At 35.2% G+C, this 23,601-nt stretch overlaps 2 protein-coding genes across 6 annotated transcripts in view; both read left to right on the forward strand.

Moving 5' to 3' along the window:
• The window catches only part of LOC145237442 (vinculin-like), a 35,491-nt gene extending 23,292 nt beyond the window's left edge, over nt 1-12,199 (forward strand). For 2 of the 3 annotated variants that reach the window (XM_080100298.1, XM_080100299.1), the window contains 14 exons: nt 1,221-1,356; nt 1,420-1,629; nt 4,421-4,581; nt 4,795-4,954; nt 5,300-5,375; nt 5,598-5,759; nt 5,869-5,954; nt 6,618-6,726; nt 10,686-10,780; nt 10,898-11,068; nt 11,212-11,312; nt 11,379-11,481; nt 11,543-11,716; nt 11,773-12,199. In XM_080100298.1, coding sequence (XP_079956424.1) covers nt 1,221-1,356; nt 1,420-1,629; nt 4,421-4,581; nt 4,795-4,954; nt 5,300-5,375; nt 5,598-5,759; nt 5,869-5,954; nt 6,618-6,726; nt 10,686-10,780; nt 10,898-11,068; nt 11,212-11,312; nt 11,379-11,481; nt 11,543-11,716; nt 11,773-11,850 — 1,822 coding nt within the window. In that variant the 3' untranslated portion in view covers nt 11,851-12,199. Of the gene's footprint in view, nt 1-1,220; nt 1,357-1,419; nt 1,630-4,420; nt 4,582-4,794; nt 4,955-5,299; nt 5,376-5,597; nt 5,760-5,868; nt 5,955-6,617; nt 6,727-10,685; nt 10,781-10,876; nt 11,069-11,211; nt 11,313-11,378; nt 11,482-11,542; nt 11,717-11,772 lie in introns of those variants that run through there. The other variant, XM_080100300.1, reaches the window with a different exon arrangement.
• A 2,324-nt stretch (nt 12,200-14,523) lies between these two features.
• LOC145239291 (uncharacterized) lies at nt 14,524-20,203 on the forward strand. Of its 3 annotated transcripts, XM_080102596.1 has the most exons (17): nt 14,525-14,667; nt 14,787-14,841; nt 14,911-14,981; nt 15,042-15,133; nt 15,213-15,281; nt 15,383-15,445; nt 15,579-15,678; nt 15,828-15,877; nt 15,945-16,062; nt 16,123-16,247; nt 17,119-17,194; nt 17,655-17,707; nt 17,779-17,854; nt 17,979-18,110; nt 18,177-18,343; nt 18,674-18,769; nt 19,180-20,203. In XM_080102596.1, exons 1-17 carry the CDS (start codon nt 14,616-14,618, stop codon nt 19,225-19,227), a joined length of 1,443 nt encoding a protein of 480 aa, XP_079958722.1. In that variant the 5' UTR covers nt 14,525-14,615; the 3' UTR covers nt 19,228-20,203. The 3 variants fall into 3 exon arrangements, with proteins under 3 accessions (XP_079958723.1, XP_079958722.1, XP_079958724.1); XM_080102597.1 differs by lacking the exon at nt 17,979-18,110 and having other exon boundaries at nt 14,524-14,667; XM_080102598.1 differs by lacking the exon at nt 14,787-14,841 and having other exon boundaries at nt 14,526-14,667; nt 14,924-14,981.
• The last annotated feature ends 3,398 nt before the right edge of the window (nt 20,204-23,601 follow it).

Genomic DNA, 23,601 nt, shown 5'->3' on the forward strand with positions numbered 1-23,601 from the left:
ACATATGATAATTACAGCGATTTTCGTTGGTACAAAGCAGAAAAGTCATGTTTAACGCTATAAATGTGTGTTCGTAAAAGATTCAGTTTCGGCCGAATCGCAACAAAATATTCGGCCGCAACTGAATCTTTGAAAAAACGGCCGATTCGGCTGAATAAATTCGGCAAACCGAATATTCGGTACATCTCTAGTTACTGGATTACCTCTCCTTGCAACAACAAATCATTTGCCATGTGTTGTTAGTTTTATTTTTGATTTTAGAGCGATTAGCATGCGATCCTTGTTTGTTACAAACATGTAGCAGCAAAGAAAAAATCAAATTTGGAGCGATGAAATATAAAACCGCTTGTGTGCTTTGGGTATTTTTACAATGAATTTGAAAATAAATAAATATTTGGCCTGCCCGAAAATGTTGTGCAATTCATGCGGCCCGCAGTACTAAGTAGGTTCCCCACCCCTGTATTAGATCATAAGTGCAGTTTTGCTATTACAAAATATTAAAAAAAATGTCTGAATTGGATGGATTTGGACAGTTTGTAGCATCTGTCATTTTGAGGTGTTGATTGTTAAGTTTTACCCTGTAGCCCCACCACTTACTTAACTAAACCCTTAAATAAATTTTACAAACGAAGGCCAGATTGAATGGGATTTTGATAGTTTGTACCTCATATGGCACAATTTTTAATCACCCCCTTTAAACTCACAGCACCAAAATTCATTACAGATATCTCATAAAATGTCTTATTTACAACTTTACATGTGTTGGAAACTAACAAACAATGTAATCAAAATTTTGGACATTATGTGTAGGGAAAATATAAATGTTTTTAAATGAGCCATGCCCATAGTGTAATATGTGCTAAGTTGGCCTGTATTTGTTTCTGTGTAATGCTGGTTTGTTCCAAGCATTTAAATTTACACACATGTTATTTAGTTATCCAAAGTTGACCCTCAACCCAGTGGTTTACCCACAGGACCCCAAACCTACAATTTAAAAAACAGTTACCAAACTACATGATCCAAGAGTTTTATGCTTTGCTGCTTGGAGCATTGTAAAGTACTTTTAAGATTTTGTAACTTTTAGATTCACCGTTTTCCCTCCTTAAGCCCAAAATGTTTTCTTTTATCTTTACCAACAGCTAAAATGTGCTTTCTTGGTTAAACTTTTTGATTTTATTGTGGTTTTTATGTGTTGTATTTTATCATAATTTTTTTATCAGGGATCTTGGTCACTTGCTGGAAGCAAGACAAGTTGCAAAGCAAGCAACAGAAAAAGTTGCATTGATAAATTCAAAAGTATTAAATGCTGTTTCTGAAATTGGGATACCATCAACATTGGAGGAAAAAATGGATGGGGTATCTTCACTGCTATAACATGTTACACCATTTGCAGTATTTAAGTTATTTTATTTTATTAAGGCTCTAAAATGGCTGGATAATCTAAATACTGAGGATGCTGAAAATGGAATGTCATCTGTCCATAGCATTATTAATGATGCAAGAAAATTGGCTGCTGAAGTAAATGACCCTCAGCTGTCTAAAGCGCTTTATAAGAGTGCTGCTACCTGCGAGGATTTGTTACGTCAAATTGATGATCTTGTTCAACGTGGCTTAGGGGACTCTCCAGAGGTACTCACTATGGGTCCCCTTCCCTGAAAGGGACACATATTGTTTTTGTCCAAATTTTTTTCTTTTTAACGCTGGTTTGTTCCTCATCTTTGGTCAAGAAAGAGTGCTTTAAAAATATTCAAATTTGCACATATGATAGCTATTAATCCAAATAGGAGTTTCATGCTTTGTTGGTTGGTGCAATGTAAGGTATTCTTCAGAATTTTCTAACTTTTCATTGGATTCAGCCATTTTCACCGCTTAAACCTTGAAATATCGGTTTTAGTTTTAGGCCAGAAATACAAGCCCTAATGTGCTGAAATTGTAAACAATTGTTTGTAGTTGGTTACTCGTTTAGCATGTAAAATTTTGCCTCAATCGGCCAAACGTTTACCTTTACAGATTACAGCCTATAATATGTGTACACTGTCAGTCAGATAGAAGTCTCAAAGGATTAACTCACTGGTTTATGATTAAGGGCAGAGCGGGAGAGCTCAGCTTGACATATGGACAGACGTTTTACGAGACAGTCGTTTCGGTGATTAGAAATCAGTTGTATTTGTGCCGCAATGCCATGTCATTTTATTAAGTTATCATGCACATTTTCAGTTTTGGCAAAGGTTTCACACCTAAGACTTGATTTAAACTCGTTTTTGAAAGCCGTAATGAATGGTCTTTAATTTCTCGTCAGACCACAGGTCACTAAAGGCCAACTTGTAGGTATTACAAACACAGTTAAGATCAATTTTTGTCATAACGTGGCTGCATTATTTTCGACAAACCAATTCAAGAATCAATACTTAAGTCATGTATAAATTAGGCAAAACGGCATTGTTGAACATTAATGACTGCATGCTATTGAAAACAGTGCCAAAAGGTCATTAAACGGTCATTCGGTGTCAGCACAGTGACAGGCTACTACAGGGCAGTGGTAGTCATTTTGCGAAACAAATTTAAGTGAAAAACAGTTTGTTATGTTTACCTTTGTACCTTTGGCTTTTTTATAGTGTCTGCAATACAACTGTTTAGGCTTTCTAAGAAAATTTGTGTTTAAAACTGACCTTGAGTGACAATATCAAGGTCAAAGCAAGAGATTAAATTTAAAGTATTTTTTTCGTTCTGTTTTACTGTTTTTATAATTATATGACAATAATGATGCAAAAAGAATATGGACAAGACTTTTTTAAATTAGGTTAATGCTTTCTAATAATTTTTCCTTAAGAATGTAAAATAACTTTAACATTTGTTTGCTGTAAATCCGCACAAACACATGTGTGGGGACCCATTTGTTTTTGTTTGTAAAAACAATCATATGTGTAGATCAAATGATGTATAAAATAAATTTAATAGGATATATAATTTTTTAATAGGATATATATACTTCCCTGAAGGGGACACATATTGATTTTACTCGAATTGTTTGTTTGTTTTTCTTTGTTTGTTTTTCCCAAAGTTTGTCCGACTCGTTTTTCCATCAAATGTTTGATGGATTTGGCTAAAATTTACATAGATGGTAGATATATTCATGTATATGTGCATCCCACTTTGTTTTTGGTGATAACCCCAGTATTTACCCCGCTAGCCCCCTAAAATGAGTGAGTTTTTTAAACAGTGTCAGAATTGGCTGAAATTTGGATTTCTTGTAAAATATGCAATTTATAGGTGTCGATTGTTGTGTTCAACCCTGTAGTCCTAACATTTACCCCACAAGCCCCTAAAGTGTAAAACGTATTTGTATGTTACTGGACACCACAAACGAAAGATTTCTTTGGAGCAACAGTGTTACAAGGGCAACCAGTTGTATGTTGCTCGTTGGTGGGTTGCTTGGTGGTCGTTTTTGCGCCATGGCAGTTAGGGGCTTGTTAACAGCCCTATGACATCAGAAACATTAACGGTTGTTGCTCAAAACACCTCTAGTGGTCGAAATTTTTAACATTGGCGGATTGGGCTGAAATTTTGCAGTACTATTGATTGAGTCATGGTGGTTTTTATATATTTTTTAGTTTGTGTGTCGAACCCAATTAGTTGCCCTACTAGCCCCCTAACATGGGTCAGTTTTTTAAAACGTTAAATATGACACACTTCAAACAATATCTGGGATGAATATAATTTTATAGTTTGTATTCTACATAGTATTATTATTTAAGCCCAGTGCTGATCACTGTGTTTTACCTTACAACACCCGACTTTCTCATGGTTATCTCTTGAATTGCATTATTTTCAACTTTGCATGTGTGGGGACCCATGAGTTTTTGCCTGCAGAAACGACTAAGGTTATAAAAGACGATGGCTAATATGGGACCCAATACAAAATAAGCATAGGAAATATATTTATGTTTTAAAATAGGTTATAGTGTATATGCAGGGTTGCCATCGACTTGAAACCAAAAATAAGGACAACCGAAAAATTAAATTTGTATGCGAAATAAAACAAACGTTTTTGAACAAACGCCGTGACATATCATATGCAATATTTTGGCAGAAACGATCTGTTCCAGCCACTCCTTGTTCGTAAAAAATACTTCGTGCATCTCGCAACAGCTCAGATCTAGGTTTACTTTTACTTGTAGCAGGGATTTGACCAGTAATTGTTGAAAATAAGACAAAAGAAGGACTCAAGTCAAAAATAAGGACATTTCTTAGAAATAAGGACAATGAACTTTTCTAAGACATAGCCCTTGAAAATAAGGACAAATCTTAGAAATAAGGACGGTATGGCAACCCTGTGTATATGCAAGGGCAATATGTGCTAAGCCACCCTTCTAGTTGACTATTGCATCCATACATATTAATAATGGATTTTGCACACAAGGCGAAGCAACTTGCTCAGAAGTTGAAGACAGAGCTTGGAGAACTTAAGGATCTTATTAAGAATGTGTTGGTGAATGAAGTTGCAGATGAATTTGCTGACACAACTACAGTTTTAAAACAGTTTGTTGCTGCTGCTCAGGCACCAAAGGACTCTCCAAACAGGTACATTAGCAGAAAACATATTTATAATTGTCTTTATATTTATATTTGTCTTGAACTTGGCAAGGTATTTAATGCACCCCATTTGCAACCGCAATAGCTTTTTGGGCCACAAACACTACTTTGTGTAAGAAATAAATTAAAAAAATAATAAATTGAAAACGTTTTACATTACCTGACCAAAGGCTGTTTACATTGTTTTGGATTTCTTTTTAGGGAAGAGAACTTCGATGCAAGAGCACTGGCATTGAGCAACCAAGCAAGCCGACTAGCTGACTTGGCCAAGCAAGCAGTGTCAGCAAGTAGCCTTGGTGCACAAGATAAACTAGATGCTGTAAAAGTGGTCACCAAAAAGCTAAACAATCTTACTCCCCAGGTATGTTTTGTGATTAACTTTAAAAGTTTGCAAACTAGCATATGTTAGAAGTTAGAACAAACCACATATTGAACATTTTTTTTATTCATTTCTCAATGATCCTGTTCTGTAACATAACATATGTATACAAGGCCTTCACCAATTCAAAAATTTTGCAATTTTGCTTTTTTTGAATTAAATAAAGAAGTAATCAGAGTAATATCAGTTTATATTGGTTGTGGACTTACACAAAAGAGTTATTTTACAATTCACAATAGAAGATAGTTATGAAAAAACACAAGTTCAATTTTTGACATTAAGTATCAACATTAAGTAAACCAAATATACATTTTACTTTGTGTCAAGGTCATACATGCTGGGAGCATTGTGTTGGAACATCCAGAAAACAAACAAGCAGAGGAACACTTCAAAGCATTAAGAGGTGAACTAAGTTTTGGCGTAAAGTTAGCAAGTTTTTGTGGCCTTCACAGCCCTGCTATGTGGTAAGCAAATAAATAGAATTTTGTTGGTTACATTTTACTGCTTGTTTTGTGTTAATTGAAGATAAATAAGACAAAAAAATATTTGTCAAGAGAATCTGGGAAGCTCATTGTCTATTGAGTTAAGGTTATGGTCACATAAACGTTTCAAAAAAATATTACAGAGGAATGGATTGAAACAGTTGATGATTTGACTGAAAAAGTTGACAATTCTGTGGATGTGTCCAATTTTGTCAAAGCTACAGAAGATGGAATTCGAAGAGAACATCAAATATGTGTTGATGCAATGAGAAACAATGAACCATTAAAAGCTCTACCTGCAGCCGGTAGGCAGATTAGGCTTTTTGTATTAATCAATAAGTTTGTAGATTTAGCTTTTGTGCAATGGTCCATGATTTATGCAACACCTAAAATCACCTAAAATAAATTTATAAGGAAACATTGCAAGACGAGCACATCGCCTTTTGATGGCTGGTAAAAGAGAGGTGGAAAATACTGAAGATACACCATACAAGGAAGAGGTTAAGATTTTTTGTTTTTATAATCACACTTTTCTACAACAGTGCTGATTTTATACCTCCTCCAATTAAAAAAAATTATGACCCCTCACATTTAATAGTGTATAAAACATTAACTTGTCAGTGTATAATTGAACCAATCCAGTATCTAGCCCGTGGGTGTGCAACTGATTATCTCAATGGGCCACACGATTTACATTTATAATGATGGTGAGGGCCAGGCAATAAAACGATAAATGCATCTTAAATTTATTGTAGTGGTTCCCAACCTGCGTTTTTTGAAAAAAAATTATGTCAGAAACCCTAAAATATATACAGAGAACTTTGAGTATAATTAGTTTACTCTACCAATCCCTGATCTACAGAATATCGTTACAAATGTGTTTAAAACAGGTTGCCTTATGGTCTCAGTTATAGATTTTCAAATGTTACTATCAGTGGTGGGATTCAAATGTTTTGTCGGCCAGTTCTGTCACAAAAGTCATATTTTTCAGCCGGTTCTGTTACAAAAAGTCCATTGACAGTAACCAGTAATGCTAACAGGTTCGCTGATCTCATAAAATTTTGTGAGACGGTTCTATAATACCGGTGCGAACCGACTGAATCCCACCACTGGTTACTATTCAACTGAAAAACCAACACAAAAATGTGGACACTTTTGTTTAGGTCAATGGAAATCTAAACAAGATAAGCTCAACCATCAATCCAGTTGTTCAGGCAACCCGTGATTATGCGTTGGATCATCACTCCACCAATGCTCAAAATAACGTTGTCGGTAAGACATTGTTAGACACATGATTATTATGGGTACCCTTTCCTGAAGGGGACACATATTGTTTTTGTCTATTTTTTTTTTCTTTTTTTTCCCGTCTAACGCGGATTTGTTCCCATGTTTTGGTCAAGAAAGAATGGTTCAAACTTTTTCAAATTTACACACATTATAGATATTGGTCTAAAGACCCCGACCCCGTTTGATTCCTCGGTTCACCCACAACCCCCAAAATGTGAAATTTTTAAAACGGCTATACTTGCTAAAGCAGATGATTCTGAAGTTTCATACTCTTTTTGATTGGTACATTGCAGCGTATTTTAAAGTACTGTATTTTGTAACTTGAGTTGTATATATCCATTTTCACCCCTTTACCCCCAAACATTTGTTTGTTTGTTCACATGTTAATTATGGGTCCCCTTCCCTGAAGGGGACACATATTGATTTTACTCAATTTGTTTTTGTTTTTTTTCTTTTGTTTTCTTTTTTTTTCTTCTTTTTTCTTCTCCCCAAAGTTTGTCCGACTCGTTTTTCCATCAAATCCTTGATGGATTTGCATGAAATTTACACAGATGGTAGATGTAGTTATGTAGATGTGCATCCCACTTTGTTTTTGTTAATAACCCCAGTATTTACCCCGCTAGCCCCCTAAAATGGGTATTTTCCCCCGAAGTTTGTCAGACTCGTTTTTCTATCAAATCCTTGATGGATTTGGATGAAATTTACACAGATGGTAGATGTAGTTATGTAGATGTGCTTCCCACTTCGTTTTTGTTGATAACCCCAGTATTTACCCCGCTAGCCCCCTAAAATGGGTGAGTTTTTAAACAGTGTCAGAATTGGCTGAAATTTGGATAGCTTGTAGAGTATGCCATTTATAGATGTCGATCGGTGTGTTCAACCATGTAGCCCCATCATTTACCCCACAAGCCCCTAAAGTGTAAAACGTATTTGTATGTTACTGGGCACCACAAACGAAAGATTTCTGTTGCTCAACAGTGTTACAAGGGCAAGCAGTTGTATGTTACTCTTTTATGACTTTGTGGATTGCTTGGTGAACGTTAGTTAAGGGGTTGTTAACAGCCCTATGAAATCTGAAACATTAACGGTTGTCGCTCAAAACACCTCTAGTGGTCGAAATTTTAAACATTGGCTGATTGGGCTGAAATTTTGCAGTACTATTGATTGAGTCATTGAGATTTCATATTTTTTTAGTTTGAGTGTCTGACCCCATTAGTTACCCCACTAGTCCCCTACAATGGGTCAGTTTTTTAAACAGTGTCGGGATTGGATAAAATTTGGGGTAGTATGTGGACTATGCTATTTGTAGGTTTCAGTTGATGTGTTTTACCTTTAGCCCCAACATTTACTCAACTAGCCCCCTAAAATAAATGAACTTTTAAAAAACATTCTAATTATATGAAATTTTGCAAAGTTTATTAAACATACTCAAATGTTATGTTTTTACATAGTATTATTATTTAAGCCCAGTGCCGATCACTGCGTTTACCTTACAACACCAAACTTTCACATGGTTATCTCTTGAAATGCATTATCTACAACTTTGCATGTGTGGGGACCCATGAGCTTCTGCTTGCAGAAACAACTAAGGTTATAAAAGATAGTGGATGGTATGGGACCCAATATAAAATAAGCATAGGAAATATATCAATGTTTTAAAATAGGTTATAGTGTATATGCAAGGGCAATATGTGCTAAGCCACCCTTCTAGTTAGGTCAGAAATACAAGACTTAACCTGCTGAAATCTTAAACAGCTGTGGATAGGGTGCTCCTTGTTGGCTGTTAAAAATTTCAGTGCAATCGGCTCAGTTATTACTCTTACATCCCCAAATATGTTTTTACATGCTGTATTTTGTCAAATTTGTGCTCGCTCAGTGCACAGCTGACACAATGGAAGTGATTGACGATAGTGGCACATGGAAAAAATGCCTCTGCTTCATGCATGAACGCAGTCGTCACTTGACGATTTTCTTACTGGTTGGAATTAAGATGTTACGATGTTAGTTATATTGTGCTGTAAGCGTTAATGTAGGTCAACTTATTCGTGTTTCAAAACGCAGAGCGACATCGCAGCACGATTTGTTACACCTGTGCAACGTGACTTCTCAAACTGAAAGCGTTAATAAAACTGTTTCAGAACAGGTTTTGGACATAAAAAGCCCAGCTAAGCAATCGTATTGTTGGTATGTAGAAACTTAACGGCGCCAGGGAACGGTATGTGCGGATTAAAAATCATAATTTGTTTTTTGTCTATATTTTTTTTTCCATCTAATGCAGATTTGTTTCCACGTTTTGGTCAAGAAAGAATGGTTCAAACTTTTTCAAATTTTCACACATTATAGATATTGGTCTACAGATGGTCTATGTGATTTTATGACCCGGTTTGATCCCTCGGTTCACCCACAGCCCCCCAAAACGTGAATTTTTTTAAATGGCTATACTTGCTAAAGTACTTCATTTTGGAGTTATATGCTTTGTAGTTTGGTGCAATATAAGGTATTTCAAAGAATTTTGTACCTTAAAAAAAGATTTACCCATTTTCACCCCTTAAACCCCAAAATATTCGTTTCTGTCTAACGCTGGTTTGTTAAATGCATTTGATCAAGAAAGAGTGCTTTAAATTTGTTCAAATTTGCACAGATGTTAGTTATTGTTCAGAATTTGATCCTCCTGAAGTTTGACCCCAAACGACCGAGTGGTTCACCCACTGGTCCCCAAAATGAAAAAAAATTAAAACGGCTGTACTGACCCAAGTACATAATCTGAGGGTCTGAGGAAAGAATTTTGTAACGTTTTATTGGATTCACCCATTTTTACCCCTTAAACCCCAAAATAATAAGTTATAGGCCAGAAATACAAGCCCTAATGTGCTGAAATGTTAAACAATTGTTTGCAGTAGGCTATTCATTTCGTATTTCATAATTTGCCTTAATCGGCCAAATAGTTACTTTTACAGCCCATAATATGTGTACACTGTCAGTCAGATAGAAGTTTCAACTCTCAAGGTAGTAATTCACTTGTTTACGGCAGGTGAATGCAGCGGGAGTGCTCAGCTTGACGTCTGAATGTACGTTTTACGAGACAGTCGTGTTGGTGATTAGAAATCATCTGTTTTTGCGCAGCTATGCTATGTCATTTTATTAAGTTATCAAGCACATTTTCAGTTTTGGAAAATAGTGTTTAAAAACTGACCTTGAACGACAATATCAAAGTGAGATTAAATTGAAAGTATTTTTCCTGTTCTTATTCACTGTTTTTTTTGTAATTATATGACAATAATGATGCAAAAAGAATACAGACAAAAGTTGGGTTAAGGCTAAAGTTGGAAGTTTTTCCTTAAGAATCTTTTTTTCCCAAAAAAAATACCCAGGATGTTTGTTTACCATAAATCCGCACAAACGTGTGTGTGGGGGCCCATTCGGTTTTGCTTGCAAAAACAATCATATGTGTAGATCAAATGATGTGTATAGTAAATTGGTAAATATCTAACAATGATTGTGCCCTATTTTTACTGTTACCAAAACGCATATGCATATGTGTGGGGACCCATTAGATTATGCTTGCAGAAACAATTATGTCATAAAGTGTCAGGAAAAAGATAGGGATCCAATGAAATGTAGGTGCCAAATATATATCCATTATAAATATAGTAAATGGTATATGTGATATATCGTTAAATATGATGTAGTATATATAAACTGGCAATATATAGGAAAACCACTATTTTAGTTAGATAACTTGGATGAAAAATTTATATGCATGTAGTATGTAGAGTAATACTAAGGGGCATTCATGGTCGCATAGAAAAGGTTTGTTCAAACCAATTCTTTGTGAAACAGTATTTAATAAGAAACAGCGTTTGTAAAATTGTTGTTTGCAGCAGTATTTTTGCAGTGTTTCCCAGTTTTATTTAATCAAACAGAACAAGGATTAATTTTTACAGATAAAAATGAAAACCTTATTGATGCTGTAACTTGCCTTCGAAAGACCATGGAAGCTAAGAAAGTTGCTGAACAGGTTCAACAGATGACAATTCAGGTAAATTTATGTTGGATGATTGTTTTAAATGTGATGAAACAAGTAGATATTTTTGTTTTTGAAGTAGATTAAGTTCATATTAAACCAGATATGTAGTCTTCATAACATGTTTAAAAGGAACCACCACCAGTTCCTCCACTGCCCGAGCAAATCAATCCCCCTGAAAGACCTCCACTTCCAGAAGAAGAGGAGTTTCCTGAAGATGATCATTCTAATGAAGCATCGAATCCTGCTATGATGCAAGCAGCAAGAGAATTACATGAGGAAGCAAGAAAATGGGAAAGCAAGGTGCTTCTGCACAGTTCAAAATTAAAGTTTGCGTGATTATTTGAATCAACTGTTTTGTTTTAAAGGCATGTATGTTTATCAAGTTTTGTTCACAATCAGGCTATGTAGTACATATTTGCTGAACTGGGTGTATGTGATTTTAGGGAAATGATATAATCTCTGCTGCCAAGCGCATGGCACTGCTTATGGCCAAAATGTCCCGACTTGTTAAAGGTGAAGGTGGAAAGAAGAGTGATTTGATTAGGTAGGTCTTTATTGCCAAGACAAGAATGTTAATAGGGATCAGTTAAATAACTTTTGTTATCCACAGTTGTGCAAAGGAAATCGCAAAAGCATCTGGTGATGTGACAAGGCTGGCAAACGAAGTTGCAGACAAATGCACAGACCGTAGAATCCGAAATGACATGAAAAAGGCAAATTTTAAATTGTTTTTGGGTTACATTGGATATTTTGTAATGAATACATTATCTGTAGACTTTGGACAGAATTCCGACTATAAGTACACAACTGAGGATATTGTCAACTGTCAAAGCTGCTTCTTTGGGTGATTTTGAAAATATGTCAAAAGAGGAGGAAGCCGCTGCTGAGCAAGCTACTGAAATGATTGTTCACAATGCTCAAAATTTAATGATGAGTGTAAAGGATACAGTAGGTTGACTGCTTTGTTGGGCATTAATATCACACTTACAATGTTTTTTGACCAGGTTAAGTATGCTGAAGCAGCTTCCATAAGAATTCGAACAGACACTGGTGTCACAATGAGATGGGTTCGCAAATCTTGATGAAGTGGATTGTGTTGTCATTCATTTTATCAATTTGAAGTTCAAATCGACAAATACGTGTTTCACAACCAGTGCTTGTATTGCGCAATATTCAGTGTCTCCGGTCCAATCTGTAGAGGACTGTTTATATTTTTACAATCATATTTTGTTTATTTATCTGTAAATATAGCCCTTTTGCTCTGGTTATTTTGTCCAAATTATCAGCACTTTTTGTTTGCATATTATGTGTGTCTTGTGGCCAAAGGTACACCCTCTTTGTGATGGTGATTGTGGTTCGAAGAATTGGAAGTCAAAATACAGTATTCTGAACACAGCTTTTGAACAACGAACCGATGTGTGCAACCGGAAATTTTGTGTTGTTTTTTGGTCTGCCACGCTTAATTAAGCGACATAGCTTCAGCAAAGCTGTAATATGAGCAATAAAAATGAACCAAAAAAGTAATAAATAATCCCAGACGTTCTTAAACAATTTGAATTGACATTCTCATTCAAACAAAGTTACAGTCTTGTTACAATGCTTTAGTAGCCTTATTGCGTTATTGTAACAATTCTGACGTTCATAACAAACCTTTTTTTATGAAAATGAAGTTGTAATTTTGTAGAAATGAACCCCGAATTAGGCTTTACCAAGGTAAATCTAACTAAGACATAAATGTGGCTTTGTCAGGACCGGCCTGTCTTGCAGCTCTAAATCGAATAGATTAATTGTGGGATTACTTTTAGATGGAGCGGAGTTCCAAAGCGGTGCTGTTGTTTCGTTTTCTTTAAAAATATAAGCTTACTTTTATTTATATATTGCTATCGTTTACTTCTTCAAACGGAAATTGAGATCTAAGCAGGGAGGCTAACCGGTTTGAGCAGTTAATTTCATTAAACCCGAACCGCTAATTACGATTTCCTAAACACCGGAACCGGAGTTAAACCCCATATTTTTTTGGCATTGGACCCGAACCAGTAAAAAAACGCAGTCTGTTTTATATTTTGTGATTTTATTTTCAAAACAGCGCACTGAAGAATACGCGAGATAACACTTATAGGGCGTATCAAAACTAACAGTGCACGGTAAAAATTCTTGGGAGTTTGAAAACGCCAGGTAGATGATGGTACGAATGAAAAAAAATTGATACGAATGAAAATTTGAACCGGTTTAAAAACCGCAAACCGGTTCGGACCGGACAATTTGCCCAAACTGGAACAAAACCTGAACCCGAAAATATACATTTTTAAAAACCTGAACCGAACCCGAACCCGAACCCGTAAAAACAAAACGAAGCGAACCCAAACCGAACTTGAACCCATATGACAAGCGGTTTGATGAGCAGCGGTGTAGCTACAAAAAATGGGTAGGGGAAACGGGAAGCTAAGTTGTGACTTTAAGCCTATAGCCTAAAAGTTGGTTTACACCGACTTATGGGACCAAAAATGGAAATTTGTCATAATTAACAAAGAAATTATAGTTTTGTCGAACAGATTTGTCACGACGAGCGAATAAAATACTATACACATATATGTAGGCCTACTTTTTATCCGAAGTTATCCAATATCCGTGTTCACAAAACTTACTTAATTTCTCTTAAATTTTGAAAAGTCGGCGATAAGCATAGGACAAGATGTAAACTCTGTCTGTTTGTAGTTGTACACCACCGTGACTACTAGTAGAGCGACAAGTAAAAGATGAATGATGTGGCAATGGCTGACAATTACTTTCATTTTGTGTTAAAAGTACATTATTACATGCGCAATGTGAATATCGATAGATTTTCTTTAGAAATGTCATTATTTTTTTTACTTCTAACGTCATAGGACAACTTGAGTACGTCACATTTAAAAATGTAGTAAGGTAATGAAAAAACAAGATAAATTTATTTCAATCTTTAACACAAATTTATTTCATGGGACTAACATTGGACGTTTAACGAAGTAAGTAACAACGTCTCCATGCTTTGTAAGCACGAAAACACATGGCTGCAGCGCTAAGGCCCTCAATTGTTCATTCTTTTAGTCGTAGCCTGTTGCCACACCCATATATCCTGTGCGCGATACATTGTTTCCCGCATTGTGTTTCCCGCTGTTTTATTCATGGCCATTGTTTTTCCGCTTCACTTACTTCCAACGAATTTTAAATCTGGTTGTTGGTGCAATGTTCATGTGATAGCTGATTTCTGAGTTAGACTTAGCCAGCTATTAGCGGGATTGTCACAATTTACGATTTGCGAAAACTTCAATAGAACCTGTTAAAATTTGCAATATAAGACGAATTCCTTGACTTGTTGATTGTTTAGTCTCATTTACTCTTCGATTTTAATGGTAACGTCAATTAGCAGCTACAACAAACATTAAGTCACCTTTGCGACAGTCTTTTGGCCCAGCGCATTGTTCTTGTCAGACAAAGAACGGGTCACAGGACACCGTATAATGGCGTTTCGATCGGTAAGTTAATACCTGCAGCGATTATTTGACAGGGTTTGTGATGATGGTAGTCGAATGAACAATACCAATGTACAAGAGTTTTAATCGGACCAGTTATAAAGGCGCCTTTGTGTGAACATAGGTTAATGCCTTCTTTCCTTCCAGATTCACTTTGTTGCCGTAGTTGATTAGTCACTCGTTTGCGCATGCCGTGAATGGGTGAGGTTTTATCGACATCAAAATAAATGTTGTGTCTCGTTTTTCTTAATGGTGGCATACTTTTAATTGTTTGTTTTATCAGAAATGTTAGTGAAGGTAATGGTTGTGTTGTTGTAATAGTAATACAGCGAAAACAGATGGAATTCGCATTGACGGAACGCAGTGTTTGCAGTCCAAAACATACTCAAGGTAAGCTATTATTCGCAAGCTAAAATATTTTAAATTAGACTCTAAAAACTCAAATTCTTAATACATACACTTTGCCATTTCTTCATCGTTATATTCGAATCAAACTTATTATATTTTAGGTTCGTCCACACAAAGTCAGTGTATGTCCGTCGCAAATGAACGTAATAAATATTTGTAAGTAGTACAGTACGAATAACGTCCGTTATTTTTAATAATAATGCTAAACTTGAACGCATATTTTAGTGAAATTCCACAGCAGTGGCCGTTTCGAGATTTTCGGACAACAGAAGACATGGGCGAGTTGTCAGTGGAAGGTTTGTAAACAAAACTGTTTACAAGTGACTGTGTTTAATTTGATAATTATTTTCAAAAAGATTTACAATCATTTGTTGTGGAAAAAGAGAGAAGGTTGACACACATGATAGATCAACTAAGTTCTTTGAGATCGCAACTATTGTGTGCCAAGGTATAACGATCAATCTAGGTTGTCACATTTATTCTTAGTATTTAAAGGTAAGTTGAAAGTTATTTTGTTGTCCTTGTAGAACTGCCAAAACAATGATTTTCCACGTGTGTATGACAATCGTAGGACATCGAGTGGTGAACAAAGACAGGTAAACATTTTGCACACTTTTCATTGTCACTTTTTTCGGGAAATGTTTTTAAATTTAACGTAATTGGCTCTGTTAACTAACATGCAGTTTCGTGTATGCAGATTATTCGACAACAAACAAGCGATCACGATTGGAAAATGGCAATGCTGCAAAAACAATTTCAGGTTGGCACCAGTATTTTGAGTTGACAAGTTTGTTATGTTTATCGTAATAATAATGTCCGATAATTGTAAAATAGCCTTCTATGTTAATTGGTGCATACGTTTGCTTCAAAAGTAAATTGCCTTAATATTGCAGATAATTGCTGGAGAATTGCAACAAGGAAATACGATCAATCACGGTTTAAATCATGGTACCATGGCTCTGGAAAATGGGGAACATCGAATAATGTCTCAAGGTAAACCTGTCTGTTTCATTACAACATCGCTTCGTTTTCCGTTTTATTTAATTTGGCTAAAACAAGGTAAAATATTTAAAGCTGTGTTTCACACATACTAACTGCGTGATTGCAAATAAAACTTGGTTTACAAAAATTTATGTTCACAGATTCGTGCGTGGGGACGCTCAGTCAAAGTCGCAAACCTTCAACAATACAGGTGTTCTGACATCTGTAGTTTATTTTATGTAGAGAGCTATTTTTAACCTATCATGCGATTTTTGTAGTCAACATTCTCAACATCAACATCTTCAAGGAATCTGCTGATTGACACACAAACAATTGAAGGTGATTGGCTTCCCTTTCCAGTGCCATCAATTGCTGAAATACCGTCTTTACAAACAGGTAGCATCGATATGTCATTAATAAGTTTTGCCTTAATAATTTCAGTGATAATTTGTTCAGGTCTTACACACCGCGTGCACGCTTCTACTGCCAAATCCCCAAAGAGAAAGATCATGAAAAGCAATTATTATTCTCCGAATAGACATGAGGCTTTAAACAATGACGGCGTTTGTTCATCTCAAGAGGTATGACAAGCAGTTGTTGTGACATTTGCACGCCAATAATCACTCGACGTACATCTTAATTCCTCATGAGGATTTACCTTAGCAAACTGTTAGGTAACGGCAGTCGCAACTTGCCATATGTTATCTGCTTTAAACATTCGATGCCAGCTTTTAGGCTTCAATACATTTCGATTAACCATTGAATGCGGGAACATTTCAACACTTGTTCCAAAATAAAATGCCATACAATCCCAACAGTTCCTTTTTCTCCATTCATGTTGGCAAATTGTAAGTCGGGCTGTACAGGAAACAAGACTTGCTTTCTATGGCTATACATGTTCAGACGTCTTTGATGTGATGTTATTGTTTCCCAACTATGTGTTTCGTATCTTGTTGCAGTAATGTATAAATCACGTCAGCAAATATTGCTGCTTGTAAATGGTCGGAAGCGCGCACTCGTGTCTCGACATGTCAATACATTTTAATTCATTCCACTTTACCTCTATAACAAATAGGTCAATACAACGGCACAACTTCACTTATCTACCGACAGTTGCATTTACACATAATAGGAACGCAGTAACAGAGCATTCATTGAAAACATGTCTCAAAAAGTTGAAGCGTATGTTCTACCATAATGTTTGACACTTGTCTACGTGCTTGTCTTTTTGGATCACGAAATCAACTGTTCCAAACAATGTCACTGTGCTTATCGCAAGGATATCGTGAGCTAAAGTGGGACATTCGTTTGTGACGTTTGTTCACTTATAGTGACGATAGACAGATATGCATTCGCAAGCAAAGTACAAGCCATTGTTATGTTATGAAACAATCGTAAAAATGATCTGCTTTATTACTTGTTTCGTATATTTTACTCAAACATTTTGTTCAGGATGTTCCAATGAATTTGACAAGGAAATCTACACCAACTCCATCTACTCACTTCACAAATAACATAATTTCCGCAGGTATTGAATTAAAACAAATACGACAGGTAATGTATCATAAAAACTATTTTAATTTTCTTAAAGTCGAGTATTTTTGGATTTGCAACAATCACACAACAAACCCAATCCAAACATGCATAGAATCGGATAAATCGAAATTGGAATCGATAGATCAAGCATAGCCGTGAACGTTTTTCTGACGAAGAACAAACTTTTCGCGTTCTTTTAAAAACGTTGCATTCCCAGTTTTAAAAAAATATTTGGCTTTTCAGGCTGGTCAACTATGCGTGAAAACGGTGAAATTTTTTTGAATAATGGTGTTTGTACTGATTAAACTTCTTGGGTTTAAAAATACAGATAGGTAGAAAATTATGGCGGTTTGACTGGGCATCGTGGAATTTTAGGTGAAATTAGTTTTTTAGTCCGACATGATATGTAGCCTATGAGCATTATTTTATTTATAATAACTTACTTTTCTCAGGCTTAAGAACTACATCTAAAATTCACAAAACAGATGGGCTATCTTCACAGGAGGTAACAGTTCAAATTGTATGAGTAGGTTAAGTTTTGTGTTGCAAATCTACAACAATATTGTTCAAATGCAGGTTTTGCAATCACGTAGTGGAGGTTTTATTGAACAATCAGATGGGATTTGTGGTTACAGTGGAAAAAATCCTCAAGGTAGCAAAATTATATGTGCAAATTTATCAATTGATTCACCTTAAATGGTTACATGTAAATAACTGGTTGCGTGTAAACAGTTTTTAATGTTGACAATGGAAGATATAGCCTATAGCGTGTTTAGACATGACAAAGAGCAATCGAGGCCATATAAAGCGTCCAATGAATGCCTTTATGGTCTGGGCTAAAGACGAAAGAAGAAAGATATTGCAAGCATTTCCTGACATGCACAATTCAAATATCAGCAAAATTTTAGGTTTGACGTTACACTTTTTTATTGGTCACACAAAAACAGCAGCGGTACGACTGTGCTTTAATTTAGGGGCAAAATGGAAGGAAATGTCAACTGTAGAAAAACAGCCATATTATGAAGAACAAGCAAGACTGAGCAAGCTCCATTTGGAAAAATACCCCGACTACAAATACAAACCACGTCCCAAAAGAACTTGCATTGTTAATGGGAAAAAACTGAGAATATCAGAATATAAGGTAGTTATGTTTGTTTTTGTTTTTGGAATGTTTTGAGTTTTTTTTCGTTTGATAGTTTATGGATGTTGACTATTATGAAAAACCAACGGATGAAAGTAGCGAGATTAAATTATGATTGCAATTAGCTGTGAGAAAGTTTTGAAAAAGTTGGAAACGCAAGAAAAATCTGTGTTTACGCGGGTCTGGAACATTTTGTTGGGACTTTTCAAGAAAATATTGTGTGTCAAAGCATCCATGTAATTTTTGTACAGAGCAAAGTTTAAATACAAAGCAACTCAATCACGCTTGTCGGTACTTACCAGCATGTGATTAAGTTTTGTTTGTTTAAAGGCCCTGATGCGAATGAGACGAAATGGAATCGAGGCCCCGAATGACGTAGGTTTGACCACAACAAACCATTCGTACGGAGTACCAATGTCAATGAAGGTAATCTAACTGAGGACTTTTACCCTAAGAGTCAAGATGCAATAATGTTTGTCTGGATAAAGTGTCAAATTAGCTCGGACAAGAATTGAACTGAAAAAGTAGATAGAAGCCAAAAAGAATCTTTTTTACCAGCTAGGCCTACATTTCAAACCATGCATATTTAACCAAATGCCTTTAATTTTGTCAAAACTCATCAAAAAGCGATTGAGAACTTTGTAAAACAAACCTATTAACAACTGCTGATTGTTCTAGTCTGCTTTTACCAATTCTAACAAAAATATTTATAAAGGGGATATTTTTTTAAATATTGTAGGCTACAGTAAAGCCAATTTATTTGAATGCCGAGGGGACTTGATAAAATAATTTAAATTGGGTCCACCTCGTTTTTCATTTTCGATTTTTGGTCTCAGCCGATTCCGACTTGTGATCGAGGAGCTCCACGAATTAAAGAAAGATGATGACGACGAACAGAAATTAATCATGTTTATCAGTGCCATTGCTGCCTTTTCACCGCTGCTCCTGCTTTTTAAACTGCCTTTATCACTGCCATTATAAACGCATTTTCTTGTCCGGCTGCAATATGTTGCCATTGTACGATCAACCAGCAAAATTCCAATATTATGAGTTGAATCCAAGATACTTGCTTGGATTATTGCTGTATTTGCTTTCGTTCCGTTGATATAAAATAATCATCGAAATGGTACCTGCAGATTAAAGGTCCTCGGTATTGTTTAGTATTTTAGTACAATATAAGTTACAAATACGTGTTTTCTGTTTGTTTAAGTGTCAAAAAAACTTCCTGCGCTAATTCTAAATTCCTCAATTCAACTCCCATCATCACTATACGACATGAAGGCCAAAAGTCGGATCAATTCGCTTAGCTACTTTATTTATTACTACGGCGCAAATTTGTAAAAAACGTTAGACTTCCATGGTAGAGCTATCTAACGTAACAACAACTCAAATCATAAAGTTTGATACCTTCCGTTAGAGGGTATAAGAGAACAGTAATTTAAATTATCAGTAGGGCGATTATTTTTTGACCTAAAAAACGAAAAATTTTGACCTACAAATTGAAAATTTTGACTTTAAAAAACTTTTTTTGACAAAATTTTGACCTATGAAGAATTCAAGTAGTTAAATTACGCATTATTGTACAAAAAGTTAAAATATGGCTGTAGGCTAATCATAGTCTTTACATACCCTAGTCTGAAAGCGCAATGGCAAAAACAGCATTAAAAGTGGGAAGCTACGCCATCTAGCGGTGGTGTGGCACTTTTGCAAGCTACAATGGAATCGGTATTGAGAAAACGCGTGGTTAGCGGGTTTTAAGTGTGGTATTTGGTAATTTTTTTACTGTATTAGTTTTTTTCTGTAAAATTGTAATGTAAAATTTTATTTAATCATTACATGCTTGAGAAAATATGTGCAACACCTTCATTTGACTAGGAAAATCTCCCTTCGCCAGTAGCTAGCAATCTTTCTGAGAGATTTTGCCAATTTAGTTTGCTAAACATAACGCGTTGTATGTATCGTTTACTTTTTGAATAAAGTAACTAATCTGTGAGAGTCATAGTGGACCATTCAGTAAAAAAGGTTGGTATGGTATTAAAGTATATTAGACACATTTGAAACTACAAAGTTTGTTTCTGTGTTAAACTGTCAGAAAGTAACTTGTTTTTTAACTGTGCACTATGGGGATATTTGATGCATTTTGTTCATAAACTCCACAAGAATGACTAGTTATTGCAATAAGTATTTTAAATGTTTTAATAATAAATTATGTACAAACACACATTGTAAAGCAAGGCTTACATAGAGACAAGAAACAACATTAAAACACTCTTCTACCATGTACCTATTTTTGTTTTCATTGGCTTTTTGAAATCCTTAGTTTTTTGTAATTTTTTCTGATATTCTCTAATACATCTGTGAGAGTTGAAATATGCTGTCATTCGTACATATCTATACATTGCAATACCAATTTTTTATTTTCAAAAGAAAAAATCTCATTAGCCTTTACAGAATCAACAATTTTTTTATATATATTTTTTTAATAAATGGAATCTTCAGTTTTTCTGCACTACATCGATGCATTCCTTCTAATGACTGAACTGTTTTTTTTAATGTTTCCATTTTTTCCATGGCCCTTGCCTCATTGAGCTCAAGGTTTAAACAATTTAAACATCTTTTGTTTTTCACAGCAATACTGCAGTTATGTGCCATGAACCTATGTCAGAATATTAGTTAAATGTTTAAATATTTGTGTATTACAGAAGGAAATGGTAAAAATATTTTTTGTAGATGACCTTACCTGTTGACAGCTTCTGGAAATTGACCAAAACTTTGTTTATACTTGGTAACTGAAACCCACTCTGAAGGTTTAGAAACTTCTTTATACCCGGGACACAAGCAATATGTTTCAAGGGACTTTAAAAAAACTTGAATATTGATGGCATTTGGACCTGTGAGTGTATTTAAATAAAAATCATGGTTGGTTGGAAGAGGAATGCCTTCAATAAAGCAAAGAAACTGGAGATCTGAATTGACAACGTTTTGATACTGCGGACTTCCACAAAAACTGTTGTTTAACAGGTTCCACTTCAGAAAAAACAGTATAGATTGATCATTCATTATGCCTTTTTTTAATTCCCAATCGATTTTTTTCACCAGCTCTAAAGGCTGACTCTTAAATTCTCAAGTGATTCATAGTTGATGTTTATTTTTAGGGGTAACTCATGTTTTCTAATGATTCTTCTGGAAGAAATTGATTTAGTGAAGCATTTCTGTGGTAAATTTTGGGATGGTAGTCTACCAAACCTGATCCATTTTCGTTTTGTTGTTGATTGTAACCTTTAAAAAAACATAACCTTTAAAAAATTTGTAGCCCAATCATTTGTGTCAACACCATATCTCCCCTTGTTTTGGCCATATGGAATTTTAAACAAGTTTACATTTTTTGTTTGTGATGAATTGCAACAGCCTGGTATTGAGCAGTACTTAATTGCCTCTATTATTACTCATTTTCATTTCCAGTTGAAAAATTTCGTTTTGTTTACAATCTGTCGATTTTTATTAAGTGCTTTGAAATGTTTATGTGGTTCATTGTTATAGATAATAAAGACAATCCGATTGTTTCATAATGGATAATATTTGTTAGGTTAGTTAACAGCAAACCAACTTAAATTGTGTATTGCAAGAAACTTTTAATATTGGAGTACGATTTAAATAACGTTTTCGTTACAATTAATGTTGGAACCTTTAGGAAGGTAAAAAAAAACTTAGGTGGGCCTGGTCGATATACTTGCTTAGTCAAATATTAATTAATATTAATAAGTTTTATGTGACATATACGGTTTGAAACACACAATTTATCACATATAGTTTAAAATAAAACTTCTTTGCTTCGTTTTTTATGAGTTAAAGCTGACCAAGTAAAAAAAACGAACAGAACGCATCGATAGCGTCTTTTCTTAATACCGATTCCATTGTAGCCTGCAAAAGTGCCACACCACCGCTAGATGGCGTAGCTTCCCACTTTTAATGTCTGTGCGCTTTCAGACTAGGGTATGTAAAGACTATGGGCTAATCTAACTAGAGCGAAAGAATGTGCAAAGTCTAACAGAAGGGCAAAAATCTGAACACAGACCAAGCCTATTCTGAAAATGGAATGAGCTAATTAAAAATCACTGCCCAAAAACTGCAGCTAAGCCACAACAAAAATTATTCAATACATTTGTCTAAACGAAAGATACATGAAGTATCTAAAGCAAAACCCAAGCAAGAGCTGCACCTATCCTGCAGCTGCCGTAAAATGACTTGGGACCTACCAAAATTTTGCACGTTTTGATGTGTATTGAGCATCACGCCATATCAACCTAATTATTTCACACACTTGATGGTTTATGATTCACAACAAGTAGACAATGGGCCAATTACAACAGTATAAAGTAGGGTAGAGCTACTAACACCATACGTTTCTCCTGATCCAAAAGTGCTTAATTTTCGACAGGTGGCGCAAAGAGCACTTTTTTCATTTAAAACGGTATATCTCAAAAAATGCTAACGGTTAGGGCTATTAGGGTTGGGGTAAGGTATTAGCACTTAAAATTCAATAAAACTAACCCAAAAAAGTAGTTACTAATGTAAAAATTTTATGTAAATATTTCCCAGCCCAACCCATTTATAGCCGCTAAATAAATAATTCAGCTCTTTACGCCACCTATCGAAAATTAAGCACTTTTGGATCAGGAGAAACGTATGGTGTTAGTAGCTCTACCATAAAGTAGACTACAAGGTGTAAAATGAAACGTTCACCAACAGTACAACCTCTACAACACCACGACAATGCAGTTTGTAAACAATTTTAACTTTGTAAACAATTTTGACAATTTTTGACCTATTCTAAAAATTTTGACAAATTTTTGACTTTTTTTGACAAGTCAAAAAATAATCACCCTAATTATCAGTGAGACTTGGATAGGGTAAGGAACTCAAATTCAACGTTCGAAGTAAGTTTATAAGTTGTTGGTTTTATGATCATTATAAAATCTTACATCAACCCTAACAGCCCTCTCCGTCATCAGCATTTTTACACAATTTGGGGATAATTATTCACAAATGCTCTTTGTGCCATCTATCGGTATTTATTACGTAAGAACCACTTATAGAGATCAGTGGTAAGAACCCACAGTAGCCAGGTTTACAAATTTCCGGTAGATGGTGTAAAGAGCGCAGTTATTTAAACTTTACAGTGAAACTGGGGTAGGGTTGGGGACAAATTTGAACATAACGAACTAGGTTTTTAGGTTGATTTTAATGTCATTATTATT

Source organism: Phallusia mammillata, chromosome 7 (genome assembly GCF_965637545.1).
Source record: "Phallusia mammillata chromosome 7, kaPhaMamm4.hap1.1, whole genome shotgun sequence".
NCBI classification, from domain to species: domain Eukaryota; kingdom Metazoa; phylum Chordata; class Ascidiacea; order Phlebobranchia; family Ascidiidae; genus Phallusia; species Phallusia mammillata.